General features: G+C 36.7%; 2 protein-coding genes across 3 annotated transcripts in view; one reads left to right on the forward strand and one right to left on the reverse strand.

The window, feature by feature from the left end:
* LOC107226082 (elongation of very long chain fatty acids protein AAEL008004) overlaps positions 1-8,649 on the reverse strand; it is a 47,472-nt gene extending 38,823 nt beyond the window's left edge. The window contains exon 1 of the mRNA XM_046737012.1: positions 8,638-8,649. The gene's annotated coding sequence lies outside the window, so the exon portion shown is untranslated. The remainder of the gene's footprint in view (positions 1-8,637) is intronic.
* LOC107225483 (elongation of very long chain fatty acids protein AAEL008004) overlaps positions 1-25,823 on the forward strand; it is a 49,846-nt gene that overhangs the window by 16,501 nt on the left and 7,522 nt on the right. Inside the window, exons 1-2 of one of the 2 annotated variants that reach the window (XM_046737005.1) lie at positions 13,035-13,599; positions 25,464-25,568. In XM_046737005.1, the coding sequence (XP_046592961.1) occupies positions 25,475-25,568 (94 nt within the window). In that variant the 5' untranslated portion in view covers positions 13,035-13,599; positions 25,464-25,474. Of the gene's footprint in view, positions 1-13,034; positions 13,600-25,463; positions 25,569-25,823 lie in introns of those variants that run through there. The other variant, XM_046737006.1, reaches the window with a different exon arrangement.

Raw genomic sequence — 25,823 nt, forward strand, 5'->3', positions numbered from 1 at the left:
CTTTTGGACATTCAAGAAATGTCACGCCGCCGATGCGTAAATTTATCGTAACTATCGCCATCGTTATTTTTTATAATATTATTATTAACTACCTGAATTTATATTTCTATATTTATTCCGTATCGTATTTTCCGACGTTAATCAATATTACCGCGTAAATTATTCCCTGTTTTTTTGAAAGGGAAAAAACGAAAAAAAAAAAAAAAAAATGTTCATGCACTCAATGCTTCTGCTCGTTCATATTCTCTATTCTTTTTTTCTATACTTCTCGTTTTTATTCTCATTCGTACATGTAATATTTAAGTTTTGTAATTCTTACGTAGAGATAATTTTTTTTTTTTCTTACATCAAGATCAAATAAATTAATCGCAACAGTTCGAATCTACATCTATGTATAATAAGTATACGATTATCGTTTTTCAGAAAGTTGCTGCAGAGACGAAATAGAACGAAAAAAAAAAAAAAAAAAAAAAAAAAAAAAAAAATGGAAAATAAACAAATAAATACATATCGTTAGGTCCAACGACTTTGCCTCTCGCCTTGTTTATTCTTCGAGCATTTCGTACTCTTCACACCGTCCGCATGTGCGCGGTGTGTAAAACCACAGCGTAATAAAGACAATAATTCTTACAGAGAGATAAACGAACGATTCATATCTTAAGGTTTCCACATTTTTTCCCCTTCTTTTCTTTTTCCTACTTTTTCATTAGTCGAATTATGAAATACGCGCGGCCACCTGTTAATACCTTACCATATATAATTCGAGTTTTATCCAGGTCATATTCCCTACCAACGATCCGCCGATTCGATGTCCATACATACGTAAAATATGTAAGAGGCATGTGTATAAACTGCATTGTACATCTTTGTCGCAAATTATAGTACATGTATATGCAAAGTATATATACGAGAGCCTTCGGATTGCGCACGGTGTACAATAATATTCCTTTCTCTTTCGCGATTGTGTGTGTGTGTGTGTGTATTTTTTTTATTCTTTCATTTATTCATTTTGTTCGTCTTCTTCTGTATTCTCGCATTTTTATTTTATTTTTTTAATTCTTTTGTTAATTCCATTCACAAGCATCCTCATCATCATCGTCATCATCATCATCGTCGTCGTCATTATCGTCGTTAAGGTAATAAATTATTTTCAGAATAATTCGGAGAATGAATTACGAACAAGACTTGAAGAATTCATAATCTAATTCATTCATACAATTACAGATCTGTCGTTGTGTATAAAAATTGACTATTTATTTTTGATTCTTTCTCCCACTTCGCGAAACCATAGTTTATAACATAGTGGGAGATCAAAGAAAAAAAACTTATTATCGAGGCAGTCTAATATATATGTATATATATTAGGGTGATTCAAAAAAAAACAAAAATTTTTTTTTTTCTCGCAAACAGGCTTAAAAGTTTCCTTTTGGCGTAAAAAAGTGCCAGTTAAAATTTGAGCCCTTAATATTAATATTAAAGTTGTCCTCATCGCGCTTTTCTATTTCCCATAAGAATAACATGGGAAAAATTTTTTTTGCACCTTCTGATTTTTGTTGCTAGCCTATCGTGTGTCATAAAAAAAAAACCATCACTTAATCTTGTAGAAAATTGAACGCTCTACAAAAAAGGTCTCTTATGATTTGTTGCGGAAACTAATAGTTCAAAAGTTATTCGAGGTCAAAATCCAAGTTATCGCAAATTTTACCGTTTTTAATGCATTACAGCAATTTTCATGGTTTGATTAAAAAAATTTAACAGAAAATTTGTGTTTATCTTGAACTTAGTCTTAAGGAAAAATAAGTTTGTCAATAGTTTTTTGGTATAGTGAGGCCAGTGATACTCGTTAAGAAAATTTTTAGCGTCAGTGAGCCTTAAAATCATAGTTTGTTTCCTTTTTGTTTAATCTAAGTGCAATAAATTTTCTTTCAGTCATTTAAAATACTTACATGAGGTATAAATTTAGTGACGATTGGTTTTGTTAAGAAAAGAAATTTATTTATTTTACTTGTACTTATAAATTATTGCAAAAAATTGTTGACAAACTTATGTCTTCTAAAGACTAAGTTCAAGATAAACACAAATTTTCTGATAAATTTTTTTAATCAAGCCATGAAATTCGCTGTAATGCATTAAAAACGGTAAAATTTGCGATAACTTGAACTTTGACCTCGAATAACTTTTGAACTATTAGTTTCCGCAACAAATCATAAGAGACCTTTTTTGTAGAGCGTTCAATTTTCTACAAGATTAAGTGATGGTTTTTTTTTTATGACACACGATAGGCTAGCACCAAAAATCAGAAGGTGCAAAAAAAAATTTTCCCATGTTATTCTTATGGGAAATAGAAAAGCGCGATGAGGACAACTTTAATATTAATATTAAGGGCTCAAATTTTAACTGGCACTTTTTTAAGCCAAAAGGAAACTTTTAAGCCTGTTTGCGAGAAAAAAAAAAATTTTTGTTTTTTTTTGAATCACCCTAATATATATTATACATACATACATGTATATGTACAAAGCTTATTCACATATTTTTACAAAACGATGCATCCAGCCCAGCATAATTTTAACGGTCAGAATGACCTGAATGATTTTATTTTCCAATTATGTACTATTCTGATTTTTTATTTTTTCCTTTCACTTTTTGACTTTCAGTTTCTTCTATGGGTATAATAATAATAATAACAATAATAATAATAATATTTTTATATACAGCTATCGTAATGTTGCATCCAAACAAGACCGTCCTCTACGTAATATTATTATACACATATATTTTTGATAATATGTGTACGTATAGAGTTCACCATAAAATATCTATTACCATTGTTATTAATATATATATATATATATATATATATATATATATATATATATATATATAATACATAAATCGTTAATGTGAAATTTCTCAAAATTTTTGTAATCGTCGTAAAGTTCATATATTATACAGGGTGATATGTCAATAATATTGGTAATAGATGTTTCATGATAAACTGCATATATATTAGAGTGTTTCAAAAAAACCGACAATTTTTTTTTTTTCGAAGAACATTGAAAAATCTTCCGAGTGTCCCTCAAAAATGACCTCGGTAAAATATGAGCTCTTAATATTGATATTTAGAGGAGGCGATTATTAATTTTCTATTTCCCATTCAAATAACATGGGAAAATTTTTTTTTTAAATTTAGAATTTTATTACTCGAAAACGAATCATTGTGAAGATATAAACAGAACGTGTTCTTGTAGGAAATTTTACGCTCTACAAAAAAGATCTGAATAAAGATTTGCGTAAGGTAAGTCGTTTCGGAGTTATCAGGCCTCAAACGTCGAACCGTTTGAAACAATGATGTTATTAATTTATAAATGCTACAAAATTGACTCATGTCGTCGATTAATGAAATTTATTAATTGACATTTCATTGGAAGTCTATAGTTTTGTAGCATTTATAAATTAATAACATCATTGTTTCAAACGGTTCGATGTATATATATATATGTATAAATGTATAAAATGTTTAGGTATACTTACGTGCGCAATATTTGGAAGATATCGATTTGCTAAAGTTGGGGAGAACGTTCTAATCTTGTTACTTAGAATACAGGTTATAAAATTACGATTCTTTCAAAATATTACCGTTAAAAGTAACAAATGAAAAGAAAAAAAAAAAAGAAAGAAAAAACGATAAAAAAAAAAAAAACAATTTAATAGCGGTTAATTTGCGTTGCTGTAACATTCATTTACGTTATCTATATCGTTATAACGGGGCTTCGAACTTCCACGTTTATAAGTGTAGATGACTTGTCCGATTTGGAATTTGAATGTTTTTTTTTTTTTTTTTTTATTTTGTTTACCATCTTTTTTCAATTTAGTTTTTACACATTATCCGCGATTGATGCGTGTCTGGATCCGGTTTTCGTACACACCGGCCTACCAATACCAGAACCTTTCCCTAAACTGATCGGCAAGGTTGTTATCCGCAGCGTTCCTACGCTAGCCTGCAAACCGAATATGCGTAGGTGCGTCTGCATGTTTTTTTGTTTTTTTTCCATTTTAACTTGTAAAAAAAAAAAAAAAAATAAAAAACAATTTGTTTAACGAAGAAACAAATTGACGAACGAACGAACAGAATTTCGGATGGGAAAAATTGGAAAATCAGTCGATAATAATTAATCAGCATAGAACTCGGATGCTTTGACCGAAAGAACAGGTGTGGAAGAATATTACCTACTTCTTCTCTCCTATTTCTGTTAAACGTTGTTGTACAGAAATTAATATTCCACGTTTGCTCGTGTATAAATAATAATATAAAACTTTTCCCAAGCGATAAATAAAAAGTCTCCCGTTCCCCCCACGATGTGAATTCATTGATTTTTTACACTTCTTTTAGATCAATGCAGGCACAGACGAATAGTGGACTGGAATATTCCACCTTGAAATACCGGTATAATAGTTGCGTAGCCAACCCACGATATTTAATATGTCCATATGGTCGGTAAAAATAAGACTATTAGTTTGAAAATTTTCACTTCCTGATGGTGGTAATATATGTTTGTTGTTTATTCATTGTTCGTCTTACGCTCGGAACGAATCGAGGCGTTTGAAGAAATACGCGGAATAATCTTTGGAATTGTTATTGTTCGACCGATTAAAATTGAAATAATTTATCGTGTGATAAATGTAGAAAAAAATCATGGTAACGTGTGCGGTTTTATGAATAGTTGATAATAATGTTTTTTTTTTTTTCCACTTTTCTTGTGCCTTTTATCATTTTTCATTTTTTGCTTCAGCAAGAAATTCTTCTATCATTCTCGCGCATGACGACGAGTAGTATTCTTCATTTTTATATCGCTTCGTAAGCGTAAAAAAATTACGTACGTAATATCAGCTTTTACATAAAATAATTACGAATATTCACCATCGTCGCGAAATGCGGTAAATTATTTATTGCATCGACTACCGTCTTGTTATATTTCTGTTTTTACGTGAACGACGATTTATCCGTATATAATTTACGTTTAACGATGATGCCTGAAAAATCAATCGATCTTTCAAATTTTCCAGCTTCTTTTACACCACACGATTTGCATCGGCGTTGTAGAAAATATTAATTATCAAATTTTTGTTCACGATTTACAATTTTTCATCACAATCGAGATGACGCAGACGAATTGCAACGATGTAAAATGTACAGGTATTACTGGCAAAAGGTGTAAATCAACGTTAGCATCGTGACTTTTGTTTTTTTTTTTTTTTTTTTATTACAATGCACAGCGCAAATTACTTTTTGCGACAAATTTTTTTAACGAGGGTATTTCCCGTTTTCATATAAATATACTTGTTATAGCCACAATAATTCGATACGTCGTGGATCGATTTGCAAACTGCGAAGGCCAATGCGCGTTTTTCGGCTTGATTCATTCTAAATAATTCTAGTTCCCTCGTCGATTCTACACCACAAAGGTTAAACCGATCTCGGATAATGTTCGGTTTCCGTCAACAACCGCTCGTCGAACGATCCGATCGTCGTCGACCATTTATTCCGCTTCCTGTCTGCTCGTGTTCGTTTATAATTTATTGCTCATCCTTGCGTGGGTGTCTTTAACACAAGCGGTTTTCTACATATTCGGAAACCTGTCCAACCGATTTTCTGTTCATTTTAAAAAGTCGGCTTTGAATTCGCAAAGATCTTGGCCAACGATCGTTTGCGGATATTGAAATTAAGATTCGTAGACGAATTGAATATCCAATCGTCGGAAGGTAACTCTAGTCACCCGGATGAAATCAATACAATCTTACATCCGTGATGAGATGAAATCGAGAAAATCGAGCAGGTATTACGATTACGATTAAAGATCATCGTTCGTAGTCAAATCACTGCGAAAATGACTGATTGCCGTTATATTTTTATAGACCATAAAACAAACGCGGGGATTTTCTGTTGTACATACATGTTTAAATTATACGTATACACGTAAATTACGATGAAGGGATTTTCAAATTACTTCTTCATATTTATTCGCGGGGGAATCACAGCCGCGTTATAATATGGCCATGTCTAATGGACTTGCGGACATTAATGCTGCGATAAACAGTAATCAATAAAATACCTGATAGATTTTTTTGCTCAAACTATATGTGTTTTAATTTCGATTCTTTTTTTTCCCCAACCGTGTTGTTGGTGTTGATGTATGTACTATACATTTGTATCGTACACACATATATCTATACTGTGTGTTGTATATTGACATTGAGGAAACAGAATCCAACCTACGCGTATGTATCCTAATACCGAGTGAGTGTGTGAGAACGAAGAGTGCGTTTCTGAACAGAGTTAGTCGAAAACAAGATTGCAGGCAAAGCGCCACGCCATGTCTTGTGTTGTCCTAAATCATTAATTATTAACTCTGTATGTATTTCTATACAATAAATGCAGCATAGTATCTCTACAGAATTATTGGAGCCTCATTTTTCCCGACACATTCTAACAGTTTGTTTTTTCTTACCATTCAAATATCTCGTGTAAGATTGCGTTAACATTTCGTCTGTGCGTTAACTGGTTGACCTTAACTCGTCGAGAGACGCAGTTTTTAAAAAAAAATTCAATCGTTTAATTGTCTACCACGCAAGTGTCGCCACGCAAAGAGTGCGGGTAATTATTCGCATCTATCGTTAGTTTTTGCGTTTGAGAATTTAGGAAAAAAAAAAAATAAAACGTTAGTCGACAACGACGCGGTGGAAACGATTAAGTTTGTGGATACAACATTTAATAGTTTGTTTTTCTTTGCTCGGAAGGTAAAAAAATTATTATTCTCTGCAAAGTTGATTGCTTAACAATCGGGTTTTTTTTCTTCCTCTCGCAATACTTTTTCTAATTCCCACCTTTGTCTCTGTCTCTGTCTAAAATCGACATCACCTTCGATTAAATCAATGTACTTTATACGAATACGATTGTTTGTAATTCGCGATTTTCGCAATATTCTTATCCCGACTATTCGTATTATCGTGCGTTTTCGTCGAGGAGGCTTCGACAACTTCGGAGAATCTGGATTAGAAATTGGGTGTAGAAGCGGAGTGTTGGAAACGAAGAGAGAATGGTGAAACGTAATTGAGAAGGTCTCGGATTACGATTCTGAAATCGATCTTGATATCGTATTTCAATTTTTGCATCAAATGGGTCAAAACACTCTGCCCATTTCCCACTCATTTTACATTCTTAAAAATTTTCTCACGCAGTTCGTCGCTGTTTTTTTCTCCCGAATAACCGACCACTCACCTCGTCTCACTTTCTGTACAATTCGGTGGAAAAAAGTACCCGATTAACGTAACGCGACATTGACTTTGACACAGCGGTTCGAAACGCCTGACGAATGGTCGACGATTTCGTTTTATCATTTTTTGCCGCCGCTCAGACTTCACGATTAATACCAGATATCGATCGGTATTTGATCTATCACCTTAACGAACGTTTACTGTCGGCTAAATCCCAGTCTGCAGAGCAGTTCGCCATTGGTAACTGGAATCTGTTTCCGTCAGCAAACGCCGTCGTTTGAAATCATTCTTATTTGTTTCAACTCAACGTGTCGCTTTGACGAAGTTAATCGCAGACAAGGAAATCGTCGTTTTTGTCTTATGCAGAAGGCCGAGCAGTGGTAGTGATTTCTTCGAGTATAGAAAATCCCTCGGAATTACCGTGCGGAAAATTTTCAGGCGAAACTCACCCCAATGAATATTCACACCAAGCAAACAACGACTCTGAACTTACCGGATGTAACGAATAACGAGTCGTCTGATCGTACAGTCAATGACGCTAGACCCTTTTTTTTCATATATTCTGGTTTGCACAATGACGTAAATGAAAATGTTGGAACTCAGGTAGAACCGAACAAACAACTTTCCTACGGATTGCTATGCTGTATACATTATTATAGAGATGTCGTTGTCGATAATGACCCACGCATCATCGATCCTAATGATCTTGATGGAAAAAGCCTCTGTCATTACTGCATTTGCGCAAGTAAATAACACTGTATTAAAGCGTATGAGCCTCGAAACGTTTTGTCGACAAATCGGCACATTTCTCGAAACATCGTTGTATAATTTTTTCCCGTAATCAGCGTGTAACGTCTTACCCGCATCGAGTCTGCAAAAATTATCCACACTATAGATAACCCTAGAAAATCAACATCTCGCAATCGTTGTTCAAAGACATCGCGTCATTTTTTCTTCCAACCCGTAGGTACCGTATAAATGACACGTAAAAAATCATGGAGCTTCGCGTATGCAAACGTGTTTTGAGAATGTTTGAATCGTTTGAAGTCAAACGATTTTTAACAAGTGTTTGAGATATAGCGTTGGAATTTATAATTGATAGGAGTAGCAGAACCTGCCACCGTAACGGATAGACAATATATCATTAAAACTTGCTGCCTGTGCAATTACGCCAGTTTTTTTTTTAACACTATTACCACCCGACATGCGGCTGTTTACGATGAGCACGTTCGGTCATGTTTTCACAGGCCTTAATCACGCGCTTCTATCATTATGCGTAACGCTACAAAGGCATGCGCATATACCCTACTACACGCGTCTAAGCTCTGTAGGTGTAACATCCAGCCTGTGTCGGAGTGAAACAACGATCGGAAATTCCTTGGCGGTAAAACCGAAGGCCAAGGGTAAAATTAACAGCCTCCCTTCGCTTCCATCTTATTCGTTTCGCACACACGTCTGCACTTCGATATATGGGATAGACTTTGCACCCAGAGTCTTAGACTAGCTTTTCTGCGATGATCGCGTGATATTTGTAGATCCATCCTTGATGGCGGGAATCCCCGATGTCTTTATCGCGATGTTTAAACTCGCGCATTGGTTACATCTGTGTGTAAAAATAACGCGTGTTTTTGCCGGTCATACATCAGACTGGCTGCGTCACATCCCGGAAGGATTTGAACAAAGTGACACGCCAATTTCGGACTTACGGATATCCTATGGCGTAAGGAAGACGCGCGTGTTATATTCGAGAAGAGATGCAAAATGTTCGCGGAGACAATCGCTGCTCAAATTGTCGACCAGGTTTCGTTCCCGTAGAAGCACAAGCACGGGATCACGTTTTGTAAACAGCCTTAATTTCTGCGATCAATATTATCATCTGTTAGTAATTTTACGTTACATCGCCGCGACACGAAATAAGAGAATGACCGAATTGGCAAGGAATTGTCTATACGCGGAACACGCGGACTACTTCCTAGATCAACCGGCATGTAAAAATGATGAAAAACTATTTGTTGTATGATACGCGTTGGAAACATTGTTCAAGGTTAATATATTCCGAGTACGTACATACTGTGCGGTAATTGGCAGTTTGTAGGAAAATGCACGGTAGGTTACGAAATGAGGGATTCGTGGAAATATTCCAAGTGCAACGTTTAATATGTTTGGATATTTGCGCACGCAAACGTTGGTCGTATTATTCTGCAAATTATTAATTGACGACAACAGACGAGCGCAGTGGTTGGTATTATTCTAGAAAACACTTTCCCGGTGGGGTCTACAATCGTTCGCTAATATCAAGGATCTTCAACTTATCGCTTACAGTGTGCACGATCGATCCTCGGCGCTCTTTTTGGTCGATAATGTCGCTCTGGATCACTTCGGATTTCTCTTTGCTGCTCGGTAAGGCAGAATCCTCTGATTCATCACTGCGCCTGGCGACGAAGCGGTAGGCAACTCATAATACATTCATATCGAGTGTTTAGTATCAGATCATCGGTTGATACCAAGCGTGGTTTCATATGAAAACCGAAACCACATTTTTCGGCTTGGCTACATTCTGTGAGAATAACTGAAGCTTTTCGATTCGGCGTCCGTCTTCTCGGCGGATAAAATCACTCTGGATCCCTTCGGACTTCGTTCCACACTTCGGTAATGTAGGATTCTCGAATTCACCTCTGCGCCTGGCGAACAAGTGGCAGGCAACTGGAAATACATTTGTGTCGAACGGTTAGTATTCGACACCTTGCACCAGGCGAAACTCCCAATGAAAGCCGATCGAATGTTGTTTTTTCTTGTTACCGCTTGTGGGGTATTCCATCTCTTGAATTCTCCAAGTTGAAAAATAAAACACGATTTTATGGCACTTTCTGCGGCCCGAGATCCAAGAATTTAATCAATTGGGAGGGATAAGTGTTGTCATACACGCAGGGGATTGTTGGAAAAACAGCATCAGCACCCAGAGGTAATCACACCGCACCTTTGAACAGGGCGAAAGAGAGACAAAAATGTGAGCTAAATGTCACCGCACCTTATGGTTGCGACTTACGATAAGTATTTGATGACGTTTCGCAACGCGTACCACGCGCTAACTGACCGAACGAAGGAGAGAAAAGTCATTTATTTAGCAACAGTGAACGGTCATTGCGGCAGCTCTCTTCTGTGGTGCAATATCCAAGACTTTGCATGTATCTGCGCGCCGTTTCTTACGTTTCTTCTCATCACAGGCAATCGGAAAATGGGCATGAAAAATTTATTCTTACGATTATTTCGAGGATTCCAGAAGAGTTAGCCGAAACAGAATCATAAAAAAAAGAGAGGCAAAAAAAAAAAAAAGAAAACAATCTCAATCCGTGGAAATCAAACTGTTTTCGAAATAATAAAAATTGTACAATATTGTGTAATTGGGTATTTTCAATTACCTAAATTCACGGTTTGGTTTCTTTCCGTTCGTTTTGAGAGAACATTATTGTATAATTCCATATTGTCGAATTAAATTATATTTTATTACTTCTGATTTAAAACCGATTAGCCGCGTAAAATAATAAAAATTACTTCGTCTATCGAAAAAACCTGTACAGATTTCAGTTACACGCTAGGTTTGCGCATGTTTATGTAATCGTACCTAATTTCCGCAGTAAAAAGATGCGCAAGTACCGTACGGATCGCATTAGCGTGCAGAGCCGCGTACTCGCAACAAAAATGAAATCTTAAAAAAATTGAATATAAATACCGTGGCCATAAAATTTTATCAACGATAGATTTTCGCGTGTCTAAAAGGTAAATATCATCTATTCAATTCAGTCTTACATCGCACGGCATGAATATAAATGGTCGAATTTGCATCTGTACCAACAACTTCAAACGGTGTTGCATTACGTTAATTAATAAACACGAAAAAACGTGGAATACATTATTGTGTAATTTGCTCCTACGATTTTGCGAATTTAGAATATATTATCTCGAGGTTTACCTAAAGAAACACGAATTACATTTATCTCTATATCTTTATCCAGGCATTAAAATGGCGTTTTGTAAAATCCGGTGTCAGATTTCAGCGACTCAAAATTCGCGAAAGTGCTTAAAACTTTCGTTTTTTCTATCAAAATCAAATCCAACACGCGTATTGATAAAAATGCTTGTCAGTGAAAGTGTTGCCTCGAAATATTTCGTCCTTCTAATGGGTTTACCGATCGTCAGCAGTGGCGGCAATTCTGTTTTATTAGAGATAAGAAGGGGCGCTGTTGTACAACTTAATTTCAATCCGCTCTTACTCTCAATTTCTGCACATTTCGATCACATCTGGAGCACAAGAGTTCGCAAAGGGCCTCTCGCCATAAAGTAGGTATCCACTTATTGTTTCGCCTGAAACGATCTGGTTAATACGGTTGTAAGCTTTCGCCTCGGTCGTTACACGGGAGTTCTTTACCTCCCGGAAGTTCGCTGTCCGCGGAGTCTCTGGGACAGGTATAATCACGTAATAATCACCACCACCTGCAGACCGGTGCGATATAAATCATGGCGAAAAAAAAAAGAAGGGAAAAAAATAATGGTATCAGTGTGCATTGTTCGGTACGAGTCGCTATACCGTGTTCGTTCATTGCCGAGTGTTTTGCAAATGCATGTACACAAGCTTTTTGCCTTGGTATAAAGTTATGTAATATAATAATGCATCGTCGTTATTCCCGAGAACTTTTGCTGTATTTTCTTCTTCTTCTTTCTTGTCAAAAAAATTACCACGGACGGTGAGAATAAACAGGTAACGAGGGTATAATAGGTCGGAAATTTTCTACGATGGAACAAAAATCATCTACGATGACGCTGTCGTAATTTCTTTGATTAACCCGAGTGTTGTAATTTGGAATTTACCACGATATTCAGTAATCAGTATCGAAAATTTGACTGTTACTCGCTCGAACGTCGAAAATTCGTCAACGTTTATAGCATAAATAATTGATCAGGTTTTTTAGAAATTTGTAAATTTTTATTCAATCATATTACGACCCGCGAGTCGACGACCAAGTTCTGTATTTGGCAAGTCTTGCGTGGAGATTGAGAACGTAGTAATTTGAGGGTAAAAAAAAAAAAAAAAAAAACAAACAAACATCATAATATCGGCATGCAGAATCGCGTATTATACCATTAAGTATCAGCAATTAAAGTACACGATTCCTGTAACAAAGGTGGGACATCTTAATTCCTTAGTCATGATTCTGGTTCCTTCATACATATACGCATAGTGAGAAAAAGAATCGTTTCTAACTCACCTTGAACCATGAACTAAAATTTTTTCGCCTTGTATTACGTGACTGTAACTATAAAAATAAAGTTTGAACGTCAGACTTTGTCCTAAAAAAAAATTTCAACATATAATTTATTTCAGAGAATAGAATAGAGTCAAATTGAATGACGCGTCCTGTGTCTCGGGAGGATTTTCATGGTTTGTTTAAAAATGAACATTTAGATTTTTAATCGGTAAAAAATAAATGGAAAATGAGCGATCGAAGACATCATCCCTTTTCTGAAACAGTCGAATAACTTGTCATTATCGACGTCATCGTCATCTGAAAACTTATGAAACTTTCATAACTGTGACGTAAACCCAAGGTGCATTGTAGGGAAAACGGGAGGAGAGAAATGACGGGTATGGACCGAGCTGCGGGGCCCGGTGAAAATAAATCGGTCTCCCTCTCCACTACGGGGGACCTACTTAGGCCCTGATTCCCACTTCGTCAATTTCCGCAGGCCAAGTAGCCGGGGATAGCACAAGTCCCAGTTCGTTCCTAACGCCATAAGGTAGACGCCACATGTTGCCTATCGCCAATAAAAGCGAAGCTTTCCGCACTTCGCAACAGAGTCACGGATTAAACGGTCCTCGTACCGGCATCCCTCAGCCGGGCCCCAGGAATAAAGTTTAAAAAAAAAAAATAGAAAACCAACCGATCGCGCATCATTAACGATCCTTGGAACAAAGAGGATCGTGGATTCTGCAAATAAGCTCGTAAAATCGTCAGGGAAATCGGTAATCGGTCTGGTCACGGGGTCGATTACAGTCACCGAATCGTCGGTAGATCAGGATCGGTAAATATATCGGTAAAACCAGGGTGTTCTCGTTTGTGTTTGCCGGAAGCCGGTCATCGTCGCTGGTGAAAAATCGCCGACAACCCGCGTACTCTTGGGAGGAATAAAAAAGTAAATAAAGAAGGGGATAAGTACTGAAAATTTGAAAGTATTAAACTTCTTCATTTCCCGCTCGTTCAAAGTTTCAAAATGGAATAATCGGCCGTCTGCGACGGATGAACTGAGGAATCGCATTCATCGATCTGGCAAGTAAGTGTTACGCGTAAAATTCGACAAATTCTGTAAAATATTTATGCACGCGAAGCCGATATTTTGCCTCCGATTCGTCATTTGCCGCTTAGCGAAAAAGGCTCGTTGCTTTTAGTTCGGCCCGATCGCGTCCACGGCTTGGTGGACACTTTCAACGTTCTAAACTAGAGAAATCGTGGCGGAAATCTTACTATCATCTAAGAGACCTTGTTCCGGTTTACTAAACGTGTATATGCCTGCACGAAAGTCCTATAAGACCGGTTTTATTTCTCGTTTCTGTATGCATACGTGCGTTAGGTATTAAGGTGAATATATATTTATACGTGTTTAACGTTATTGTGTACCTTACGTACACGTAATTACCAGCTTACGTGTAGAATATTTTAACTCGATTCAAGAGGGGAATTAAAAAAGACTGTAAGTGCCTTAAACATGGAGAGAAACTGTTTTTTTCTTTCTTGCATAGTTCTTCGTCGCTTGAATTTGTCTGTGCATGGAAAAATGAAAGGGGGAAAAAAAAAAACAGAAACTGCCACTCACACTCTCTTTTAATTCTCATATGTACTCGAATTATACGCAAATATTTAAAAGTTGTAACGTTGTGAATTTTCGATCGCGTTTTAACCCTGCGTAAAATTTGCAAATTTGTTTTCACACCTCGCTGTTAACTTTCACAGATCACACCGGTCAACGCGAATTTTCAGTCTCGGTGTTCTAGATGTTAAATTTTCATTTCTTTCACGTGAGCGACGAGAAAACATGAAAAAAAAAAAAAAAAAACAGTTGTATTAGATAAAATTTACTTTTGTAGAAACCAGAACGATATTTCGGGTTTTAAGAAAAGTTACCTATATTCTCAAACATTTATTGTAAATAACGACTAAACAAACTTCGGTTTCGGTTTTGATTCACTTTTGTTCGAAAATAATAATAAATCACGGGTCAACAAAATTTTTTTTATTTACTTCGAGTTTATATCTAAATAAACAAATTTCGCTTCCATATCGAATAATAACCGAAATCTTCGTTTATCGGCGTAAAAAAAGTACAAAAGCAAACTTTATAAGCAACAGATCGAGATAGTTGGTTATTATTCGACGTATAGGATCAAAATTTATTTATTTAAATGTAAACTGTAAAAATAATGTGTTTTTTTTTTTTCTTTTCTAATCCGAGCAATTAATCGCCGCGCATTGTTACACCTTACCGGTAACACATCGCGTTATATTCCAACCGTTACTTTCACGATCGTTCGATTTCACGATCAATCAAACTCTGCCGAAAAAAATTAAAACGATTGCGCAACACGGCCTCCGGTCTTCGATATGCAATAACAATTTCCAATCGAATTTCGAGCGTGTCGAAAAAGAAGAATAATTTATAGTCCGTCCATCGTTCCGAAGAGAAGAAAGAATAATTTCCCTTACGAAACTGTTAAATATTACACAAATAGTTTGTAAATATTTAACGGCGATCGAACTCCTCAACGAAGACGAATGTTATGAAAATTATGCTTCCGGATACCGGAGGCTCGAATTCCTCCGACATTTAATTCGTTTTATTCGCTCGCTATATTTTCACGCGCATTGCCCGAGGGCTCGTTCATGTAACTCCGCATATTTAACCGCTCGCAAACACGCGGAAAAAGGCGCTCCCGTACGCGTCTCCATTTGCTTTCTTGTTACGCTTTCTTCAGACCATTTCTCCCAAGCTCTGTAATGTACTTAACTGCACGTATATGAAGCAGTCGGAATCTGCGCCGAGTGCACATATGCGTCAGTTTTGCTGCAACGAAGGTGAGACGCGATATCGAAACGATTAATAAGGAAGCCGACGCGACGCGACTCGCGGTCAAAGAGCGAAAGCTGATCATTGCAATTTGTCTGGGATTCTTGAAATTTACGACTCTTTGATACGGATTTACACAAGATATATTCGGTTTCGTAGAGAAATTTTTACTTCCGTTTACCGATCACTCCTCAACTAATTTCATTTATTACCACGATCGAAAAATATGATAGTTCTAGGTAGAAAATGATCATTAGTTTTATAGCTGTTACGGGAATTCTAGTAACGATATCGCAAAATGGTTACTATAATTATACTTCGTTATCTATTAACAAGAAAATTTATGGGTTTTAATTAACTGAAACCTTTTTCATCGACTTATAAGTCAGAAATTGCGCTATTGAAAGTTATAATCACATTAAATAGTAAGTTCCACCGCGTTGTAATTTTGTAACGTGTAATGTAATTTTTATTATCGCACCCGCACGATGGTATAAAATTAAATCAGAGTCCCTTGAAGGTTGAAAATTTGATTAACCACGCGTTCAGAGATTTTTAAAACCAAGTATCTGCCGCTGACTAGTCGTTAAAAAAAAAAGTTCAAGTCCGCGTATCGGGAACTTATTTATATTCAATCCTGTATAAAGTTTCAAACCTGCAGAGTGAAAACTCGCGGTTACGCGCCGAGTGGTATTAATATAGTCACAGTTATATCGTAAGCCGAGCAATCTCTACCCGTTACACTTGCTACAACAATCGTACATATCGTGGCAACGCCCAAAGCGTGCCAGCCTCGTTGAATCTAATTGTAAGATTCTATTCAGAACGTGACGTTTGCCATGCGCATTGAAGAGAGTTGGAGAATCGCGGTGGGGAAAATGAAATACGAATATGAAATATGAAATGAAGAAAGAAAGGATCGGTCGATCAGCTCCTCCTTATTTCCGGAATTTGAACAAGATCTACGAAATTTTCATTTTTTTTTTTTTTTTTTTTTGGTAAGAGCTGAAACGTTCTTTCTGCTTTCAATTCCTTCATTTCTCTTTCAAATTTTCACCATCCGCATACAGCGGTTTCGCTGATCCGCGAATTAGCCGTTTCGAATATTGTCGAAAGTTTAGCGGTAAAAAAATCAAAGACTAGACAGCTCGCGGCAATATATTTTGGTTATAGCTCATGGCCTCTGACATCCGCACTTGTAATAGTAGACCAGGTCTAACAGATCCTTGAAAGCTGCATCGCAATTATACTTTTTTTTGTTTTTTTTACCGGTTACAATATGGTCCTGGTCACGTTTCTATACAACAGTACATATGATGATTCTGCTTATTATATTGTACACACACATTGAACAGACGCAAGTATCCATATAATTATAAAGGCGGATTCGTTGTTAACGATTTTATCGCAGGCATGTGAGAAAAGTCTTTTTTTTTTGCTTTTTTTTTTTTTTTTTACTCTCTTTGCTGTAATTAATTTTTTTTCTTTAGCATTTTTTATCTTGTTTCCTTTGTACTTTTGACGGTCTGCACGGCGACATTCGGAGAGAACGGTTCTAAGCCATAAAAAAAAAAAAACGAAAAAAAAAAAAAAAGACGCCTTTTCGATCTAACGCCTGCACACTTTACCACGCGTAATGTATACCTGCCAACGTTAAAAGACTCATACGAAAATTCAAATTTTGTTAATTAACGCAATGTCGTTATTATTCTGTAGAATAAGCACGCAAGTCGATAAAAAATATTACCGTTAGGTATAGTGGGATTTGATTTATTCTTAGATTATACTTGACTTCGATTCTTGAAAATTTCTGAAAAAAAATTCTGTTCAATTCGAGATAGTATTGAGAATAACGTCAATGTTTTTGCCTTTTGTAAAATAGATTTAAACTAAACGAAGAGAGAAAGATTGTTTTATTTTTCTGTTATATAGGTAGGCATATGATTGTACTCTGATAAGTTGGACAATATTGAGCGTACAAATCGAAGGTTCGTTTACCGGTGCAATAAAGAGAGAGAGAAAAAAATAAAAATAAACAAAATACAAACAAATTACCGGTTAAAATCACGTACAAGTGAATCGTGTAAAATGAGAATATCGCGTGTGACTTCGCGATGAGCTTCGTTTCTCGTTAACGGAGTTCACGAAACGAAATACGCAACGCTGTTTACAATAATCGAATGCATATTTATGAAAGAGATGCGATACGGAGGCGAAGAACGGTACCGGGCGTCAAACCGGACGAGAATAAGATGCTGACCCAGATGAAGAAGGTGCCTTTAACCCTACCTCAACCGAACAGCCTCGGGGCGAAGAACGGTCGCATTTCGGACACCGCAAAGCAGGTTCCGTTGGCTCCGAGGTGTTCGGCCTGAAGATATACGGAGAAAGGAGGAGATTGTAACAGATTCGAAGACCCAATTTCATCTAATTCCGAGGCGCATTGACGCGGAGCGACGGAGTTGAAATTCTCGTCGTTCTCTCCGTGAACGGCGCTGTAAATGGCACCTTTAACACATTTTATTTATAATGAGATTTCGAGGCGACGATGTGAGAATTGAACGCGCAAACACGGACGGTAAGAGGAAGAAACGGACCTCGATGGACCGACGTGTTTCTACCTTCACTAATTTCGGCGCTGGTACGAGCAGAGAAAAGACCGGTACCGGTTCTCAACGGATCGCTCGACTTGCTTACCTGCCCGCTTACGCCGATATATCCGCAAGCTTTCTTCATCCGAAGCCCGGTCATTTAACGGCGATGTTGGTCGAGTTCGGTGAATTGGGAGCCGAACCAATTAACGCGACATTGAAAAAGACCGGCCTTTTATGACGAGACGAGACGTTATTAATGGGTTATTAACCCAATTTAGGTGCGTTAAAAAAGGCGGTTTTCATGAATTTTTTCGATAGGTTTATATTATTAATATTGAAGTATAAGTTGTTACACTTAATAAATACACTCCCGAAATAGATGGAAAGATTTTTTTCAATTCATTTTAGTTCCAATCATTTATATGAAGGATTTTTGAAAATTTTCATTTTGACTATTTTTATTTGGCCAAAGACATTGAAAAGAAACGTGGATTTCTTTTGTTTTTCGAAAAATGTCCGCCATTTTGTCAATTTTGCAAAAATAAAAAATCGTATGATATGCGCTATAGCTATTAATACACTGAATCTAAAACCGTTCGATTTTTTTTTTGGACCATCAATCCCAGGGATTTCATCAACAGCGCAGACCCATCTTTTTTCGAATCTTTCTTCAGCTACCACTTTCTTGTATAAAAACTCACTGAAATGAATTTAAAAAAAAATCTTTCCGTGTATTTCGGGAGTGTATTTATTAAATGTAACAACTTATATCGGGACAATCTGTTTAAACTTGAAAATCAACCGCGCATGCGCGAGTTTTATCGGCTGTTCCTGCAGGTTGGCCAATCCGAGTTTTCAGCTGTCAAACTCTTTCTGCCGGCGATGCGGTTGATACGAATTTTCGAGGTTAGAATCTCAAATAATCGAGGCAGCGACTCGGAAAGGTTTCGGAAGCGTTTGTTGTCGGGTCGGAAAGTTGATTCTTCAAAGAACGGTCGGAATTCAACGCTTACGCTCTTTGAAAATTCAAACGTAGACATTTTGCGTAGGTTGGCCCGCCTGCGTCGCGGATAAAATTATCGCTGCGGGAAGATTTGGCCGACCAATGAGATTAGATTATTTGGCGCATGCGCGGTTCATTTTCAAGTTTCAAGAGATTGTCCCGGTATATCGATATTTATAATACAAAACAAATGAAAAAAACTTATGAAAACAGCCTTTTCTTAGCGCGCCTGAATTGGGTAGACTCATTAATGCCGAGTCGCTTCGTTCGCGTTTATTTTATTAATGAAAATTTTTCGACATTGGTATTGCGATCGAGGTGCAAAATTCTTTGGACGCAATAACCGTGGACGATTTTTTTAAAGGAAGCAATTTGAGTTAGCGTTTCGTGCAGATTGAACAGATCGTTTGTTTATATCTCGAAAAAGCTTCCTCTCTCAAAAGTCTGCGAGAGCAAAGCGAAGGCGTCGTGATTCTTCGTCGTGTAGAAAGAACGGCTGTCCAAGTGAGCGTACGAATAAACCGAACGAAGTCGACTCTGGACCGCGAGCTTTTCAAGTGAAAGCTAACCGCGAATAAAACGTTTTTGCTACGAAACGACGCAGAGTTAGATATTACGTTGCGTACGCGAAGTAACTCGTTACCCGACTGAAAGTTGAGGTGATCTCAAGTCCATCGAGTCTCATGGATTTATCATTTGTTTTTTTTTTTGTTTTTTTGTTTTTTATTAATTAAATTACCGTTGATAATCGATCGGACGCGCGACGTTGCGAATCAATTTCCGCCACAGCTGCTGGAATAATTCTTAAACGGTTCGCCAATTCGTCCACACCGGCGGTTAAATTTTTTTCACACCGTGAAAGAATCGCTGGGAAAGAATCTTCGTCGTTACGGAGTATCAGGACGAATTGTCATCTTATCGCGAACAAATTGACGTTGCGAAAGGTTCGCTGGTCTCTCGCCAATTGCGCCAACGGGTTTAATAATAAGGATAATTGCACACCTACGGACTGCAATTTTATCCGTTTCTCCTGCTCTGTTTCTAGTCCTCTTAAAATTCTCCTCTCCGTCGACTGACGCGAGTCGGCTCAGACTCGCTTTGCGCAGATTATACGGGCCGTTTCACTCGCGCTTACGGCCGTAAATTTGCAATTTCCATTCGCCGGGTGTCTCTCAAGATGTGCGGTTCAACGAACGACATTGCTCTATGCAAGATGACGACGACTTCGAACGGCTGATATTGATCCGGGACGGTTCGCAAATGACGAATGATTGCGCGATTTAAGGGAACTGTAGAGCTTCGAGATTTTGAAACTTTTGGTGACTTGGTTTTTTTTTATGATAACGGTGCAATTGAACACAACCGGCTTCAACTTTTCGGACTGTTTACTGGCATATTTGTAAATAATCAAGATGTTGGTTCCCAGGTCATTGATACGGTCTTTTTGAAGAGATAGTTTGATCTTTGTCTTAGGCTTTGAAATTTGAAAAAATGATTGATTTTCTACTTGTTTGCACGGAAATCGAAATTCTATGCTGAAAGATCATTTTTGCAGGAACTAGAACTCGGCGAGTTACGAATTATAGAGGAGCGATGAGATTCGATAAAGTTGCGAAAAATTTGTCGACTCTGGAAAAATAAGACAGCGCTGCAGCGTGACGACATTGGAGTTTCAAGTTTCGGCGATATAACTGCGAGTGCGTTGAACTTGAAAATACTTCTTTTCTTTTTTTTTTTTCTTTCACTTAACCGAAAGCGTCGTAATTATATAAAAATTGCAGCCTCGTCGAGAAATCTGTTACAGATGCCGAAGGTCGTTTCATAACTCGAAGAATCGTATATTATTTTTCAAATTTCATCCAATCAACCTAATTCCAGCGGCAACATTTTTTTACAAATCATTTTTTGTAATGAACTAGTCGATCCATCTGAGCAACTCAAGTTTTCGTTAATATGTTTATTCCAGCACATATTCTACAACGAAAAATTAACGTTTCAAGTTTTCACTCGGAGTAGGATTTCTATTTTTACTATCTTTGAAATTTTTTTTTTTTTACAAGGACGCCGTTGTGTTTCGATCAATATTAAAGTATAAAGTTAGGAAATTCATTCTTTGTGGCCGATTGTCTTGCAGTTTTCAAAAATTTCCATTAACCAAAAAAATCACCAACAATCAATTACGCGACCTTGTGTAGAATTGACAAATATTCGATACTTAAATCGATGTAAAAAAAATAGTAAAAATAGGAGTTCCACTCCAATCGAACCCTCAAAATGTTACATCTTACAACATGTAGAGAAATTTTCAAAAAAAGGTCGTTTTTTGGGTAGCTTACAAAATAATTAATTTAAGAAACTTGTTCGGCAAAAAAAAAAAAAAAAAAAAGTTTCCGAAACTAGAACTATATTTTTCGACTGTGGTAAAAAATGAAAATAGTTAAGGACCTAGCGGTAAACGGAACTGAAAATTTCTCTCAGTGTTGAAAACGGACATCCGCTGCTCTCTGTGAGGAGCTGCCGAGTTTGTCCTTATTGCACAAATCGCCGGATTGACGGACGTTGTGCATAACTCGGCATAAGCCAGCACGTTACATGTCGGCTCTGAATGCACCTATGCACAATGCCTATGTAACGATCTACCCGTCAGTTTTCTATTCTTGCGTTTAAACTCGCGGACTTGTATTTCCATATTTTCCCCTCGTCCTGCACTGATTTTCATCACTTTCGATTTATTATTATTTCTCGCATTGCAGTTTATGCATTGACTTGAGAGAGTTTCTCGCTCAAATACTGTAATATTCGTCGGTTCCGAGTCTCGTTTCTTACTTTTTTAATCTCGTTTTTTTCGTCAATATCCGATATTTTAATATCGCATGATACAGCGAAAAGAGTCTGAGATTAATGACTGATGTAACGAATTACGTTACGTTAGAATAGAATTTGTACATCGGATCAGATTACCCGCCAAAATGCGAAAATCAGCTGTTTAGAAATTGGATTTTCATAGAAAACGCTAAAGAAAGTTGGAAGTTTTTTCAATGGAAATGCTATCATAATTATTTATCATAAAATCTATGAAACTTGATAAAAAAGAAAAAAAAACGAGATAATGGTTTTTGGAATAATGATATAATCCTGCCAACGACATGTTGAAAAGACGGTGTATAGTTTAAAAATGTCGCATCCATATTCCGACGATATGGCGAGGAATTTGAGTATCGTGAATCGTATTTTCACATAATCTGGATTGATTTATTAATAATAATAACAAAACAAAGATAAAATCGTTGACATTTGACCGAACGAAATCTATTTTACATCAAGGTGTATGAAAATAATGGAATTATACACTCGCTATCGATTAAAAATTAAAATTCGTCAACTTCATTTATCCACATCATTTTAAAAATTTTAATGTAAATTATACTCCTCCAAAAGGATATCCGACTTACTCCGGAGTCAATAAAGAACCACCTTAAAAGTTTGTACATGGCATATAAGATTATACAAGATTGGTTTTTCAAAGCGTTTCTCACAGCATCAATAAATATATTCCACCGAAAATTCGTGCTACCGATTCTGAGAAATATGTCGATAATTGCTATTGAATCGGCGCATCAATTAACAAACCTTACTGTCCGTAATACGTTATAAAAAGAGACAGAAGTAGAGAGAGAGAGAGAGAGAGAGAGAGGCTTTCGCGTGATCGGGGAAAGTAATGCGAGCTCGATATTGCTGCCTTTTCACCCGTTTCTTCGGATATTTCTTTTCGCCCATTCACGTAACTATGATAGAGCTGTTTATGTCATCGGAGCTCGCCGGGTCGCGAGTGAAAACGCATCTTACAAACCTTTTTCTTTCTCAGCCCCGCCTGTTTGTTAACTTTTATCTCTTTTACGCGACGATTTTACAAACGAATTCCTAGGCGAACGAAGTCTCGAGTGATTAACGGACTATTACATCGCACCTTAATGGTTATATACACATATAGACATACGCTTCGCGGGCAAGCATTCAACTTGTTTAGGAATTTCACAATCTCAAAACTGATTTTATACACGACCGTTTGAAAAACGGTCTATAATTCTATGTATATATGTATGTATATTTTTATAACTATTTGTAAGGCCGGACGTTTAATCAAACGACGATTTTCGCTTCTCCCTGTATAATTATTGTAATATAATGCGAATATATGATGCAATAAGTTTCTAATGCACTTTGCATATTAATCATTGCGATTTATTTTCAACGAGATCCGTTACCCTTGTATTACGTTTGATCTCGAAAAATCGATTGCTGATCAGCTCCAAATCGGGAGTCTACGTTTTTTTAATTTTTTTAATTTTTTTAATTTTTTTTTTTTTTTAAAGTAAAAAAATCTATTCAACTAATTGGCTAATCAAGAACAATTTACCGATAAAAAATTTTCATATCGTACTCGGAAAAATCACAGCAATTAGGTATAATGATTATTAGCGCTGTGTCGGAAAAAAATGTTTTATCGAATCTCTGAGAGTGATACATGCAAAGAGAGAGAGAGAGAGAGAGAGAGGCAAACGCGATTTATGCACGAGAATTTTTATACAGAGTTCAATTCAGTCGCGAGGAATGTTTTATAAATACACCTGATCACATAACGTAGATGAATTAATAAATCGTACCGAATGATTTAGCCCAGCAAAGATCTTTCGTAAATGCGTTACGATCTCAGAATGTGATCTCAGAAAAGCGAAATCAGCTGGGGGATGCTAAATTTCGAGATGTGTGCGGTAATTTCGGAAGGAAGAAAAAACCAGTTAATGTTATACAATTCAAAAAAGTAACGAAAAAAAAAAACGAAAACGGTAAATCATATATTCTATATAGTTTCGATACAAGAAATAAAAAAAAAAAACCTTAAATCAAAAAGAGTCTCAACGTAAAGTAATTTACAGACATATTTCGATGCTAAGTTCGCTGCTCGAGAGTCGTAAACAAAAATACTAGCAAATTCAAGAAAAAAAGGAGTAAATCATTTTTTCACGCTCGTAGACCGTAACACTTAAACTAGTTCGTAGTCTTGACTAATTGAAAAAAAATGTGCGAATTACAATAGAGCGAAAAATTAGGATTAAATGAAGTCTCTAATCGCAATCCGCCGTTATATTTATTTTATAATTACTCTATTTCCTCGCATTACTCGCGACCTAAAATCGAATACAACGACGAAAAAATTTTTTAAGGAGGATATAATCTCGAGGAAGTCACGTCCTCGTACGTATAAAGCACACTTAATTAATACAAGTGCGCACACTTATTATTATTCGAATCTAAGTTTACCGATTCGAAAGCGTTAAATTCTCACATCGGTGTCAATAATTAGGCAAGCTGCGTTTCCAGCCAGTTTCAACTCTCGGATGTTTTGCCGTTGTAGCTGGCCGTTTGAAACGAAGAAATGAAAGGCAAGAACGCAATGTAATCACATAGCAAACGAAAAATTATATGATAGGTAAAAAAGAAACTCTGGTTATAATATATCATGCGGATTATATTAATTTATATATCATACCCATAGACTTTCACTTTTTACAGAGGAGCCCACTGCACACACGGACCGTGTCAAATCGCTTTATCTTGCCAGTGTCAACGATAAACGAATCTCGATCTTAATTCTCAAAGTCAAACGTCAGGTTTTGATATTACGAATCGGCTCGTGTGTTACGAGTTGGCGGAAAGTGGTGGGTGGGAGGAAATCGCACCGAAAAACAATTCATATTTTGCTCGTCGTTGTTTCGGCTAATTTTAACTTCATTCGCGTACTCGCCGAATTCGTAACTCCGTCTCGTTATTAACACCTGTACATACGTGACAAACATGTACCGGGACGATCTGTTGAAACTTGAAAATGAACCGCGCATGCGCGAGTTTTATCGGCTGTTCGCGCAGGCTGGCCAATCCGAGTTTTCAGCTGTCGAACTCTTTCTGCCGGCGATGCGGTTCATACGAATTTTCGAGGTTAGAATCTCAAATAATCGAGGCAGCGACTCGGAAATGTTTCGGAAGCATTTGTTGTCGGGTCGGAGAAAGTTGATTCTTCAAAGAACGGTCGGAATTCAACGCTTACGCTCTTTGAAAATTCAAACGTAGACATTTCGCGTAGGTTGGCCCGCCTGCGTCGCGGACAAAAATATCGCTGCGGGAAGATTTGGCCGACCAATGAGATTTGATTATTTAGCGCATGCGCGGTTCATTTTCAAGTTTCAAGAGATTGTCCCGGTATAAGTAGAATTTCGCTGTGGATTATCAAGAATTTATCGATTGCTTCGTCCGGTACACCTTCTTCTATTACGAGAAAGTTATATTGTGTATTTAATTAACGCAAGAATTGAAGCCCCTTTCTTTTTTTCTATATTTTACGGTTCTTTGACGCATAATTAAAAAAAAAAAAAAAAAAAAATGCTCAACCCACTAATTAATTGCTTTTAATCTCGTTACAGTCTGATTTCTAATGAACACCAGCGACGATACAATCAGCGAGATGTCGAACATCTACAACAACTCGGTCGTGAGGTTTTACCAACGTTTGTTCTACGAATGGGCTGGTGAGTTTATTCGAGAATCTTATTTTACGTTACTTCGAACAATCGGCTCCTCCGTATCTTAATTCATAAATGTTCAACAAATCTTATAAATCATTGACAAGAGATTCTCATTGTCAACATAAATATGGCATTGAATTTGGAAAGAAGAGTTGTCGAAGAATTTCAACAAGAAAAAAAAAAAAATAAAAAATCGCTAAAAACAAGAACCTAAATTATTTTTTACAAATATCCGGATACAGAATTGTTCTTTAAAAC

Source organism: Neodiprion lecontei, chromosome 4 (assembly GCF_021901455.1).
Source record: "Neodiprion lecontei isolate iyNeoLeco1 chromosome 4, iyNeoLeco1.1, whole genome shotgun sequence".
Lineage (NCBI taxonomy): Eukaryota > Metazoa > Arthropoda > Insecta > Hymenoptera > Diprionidae > Neodiprion > Neodiprion lecontei.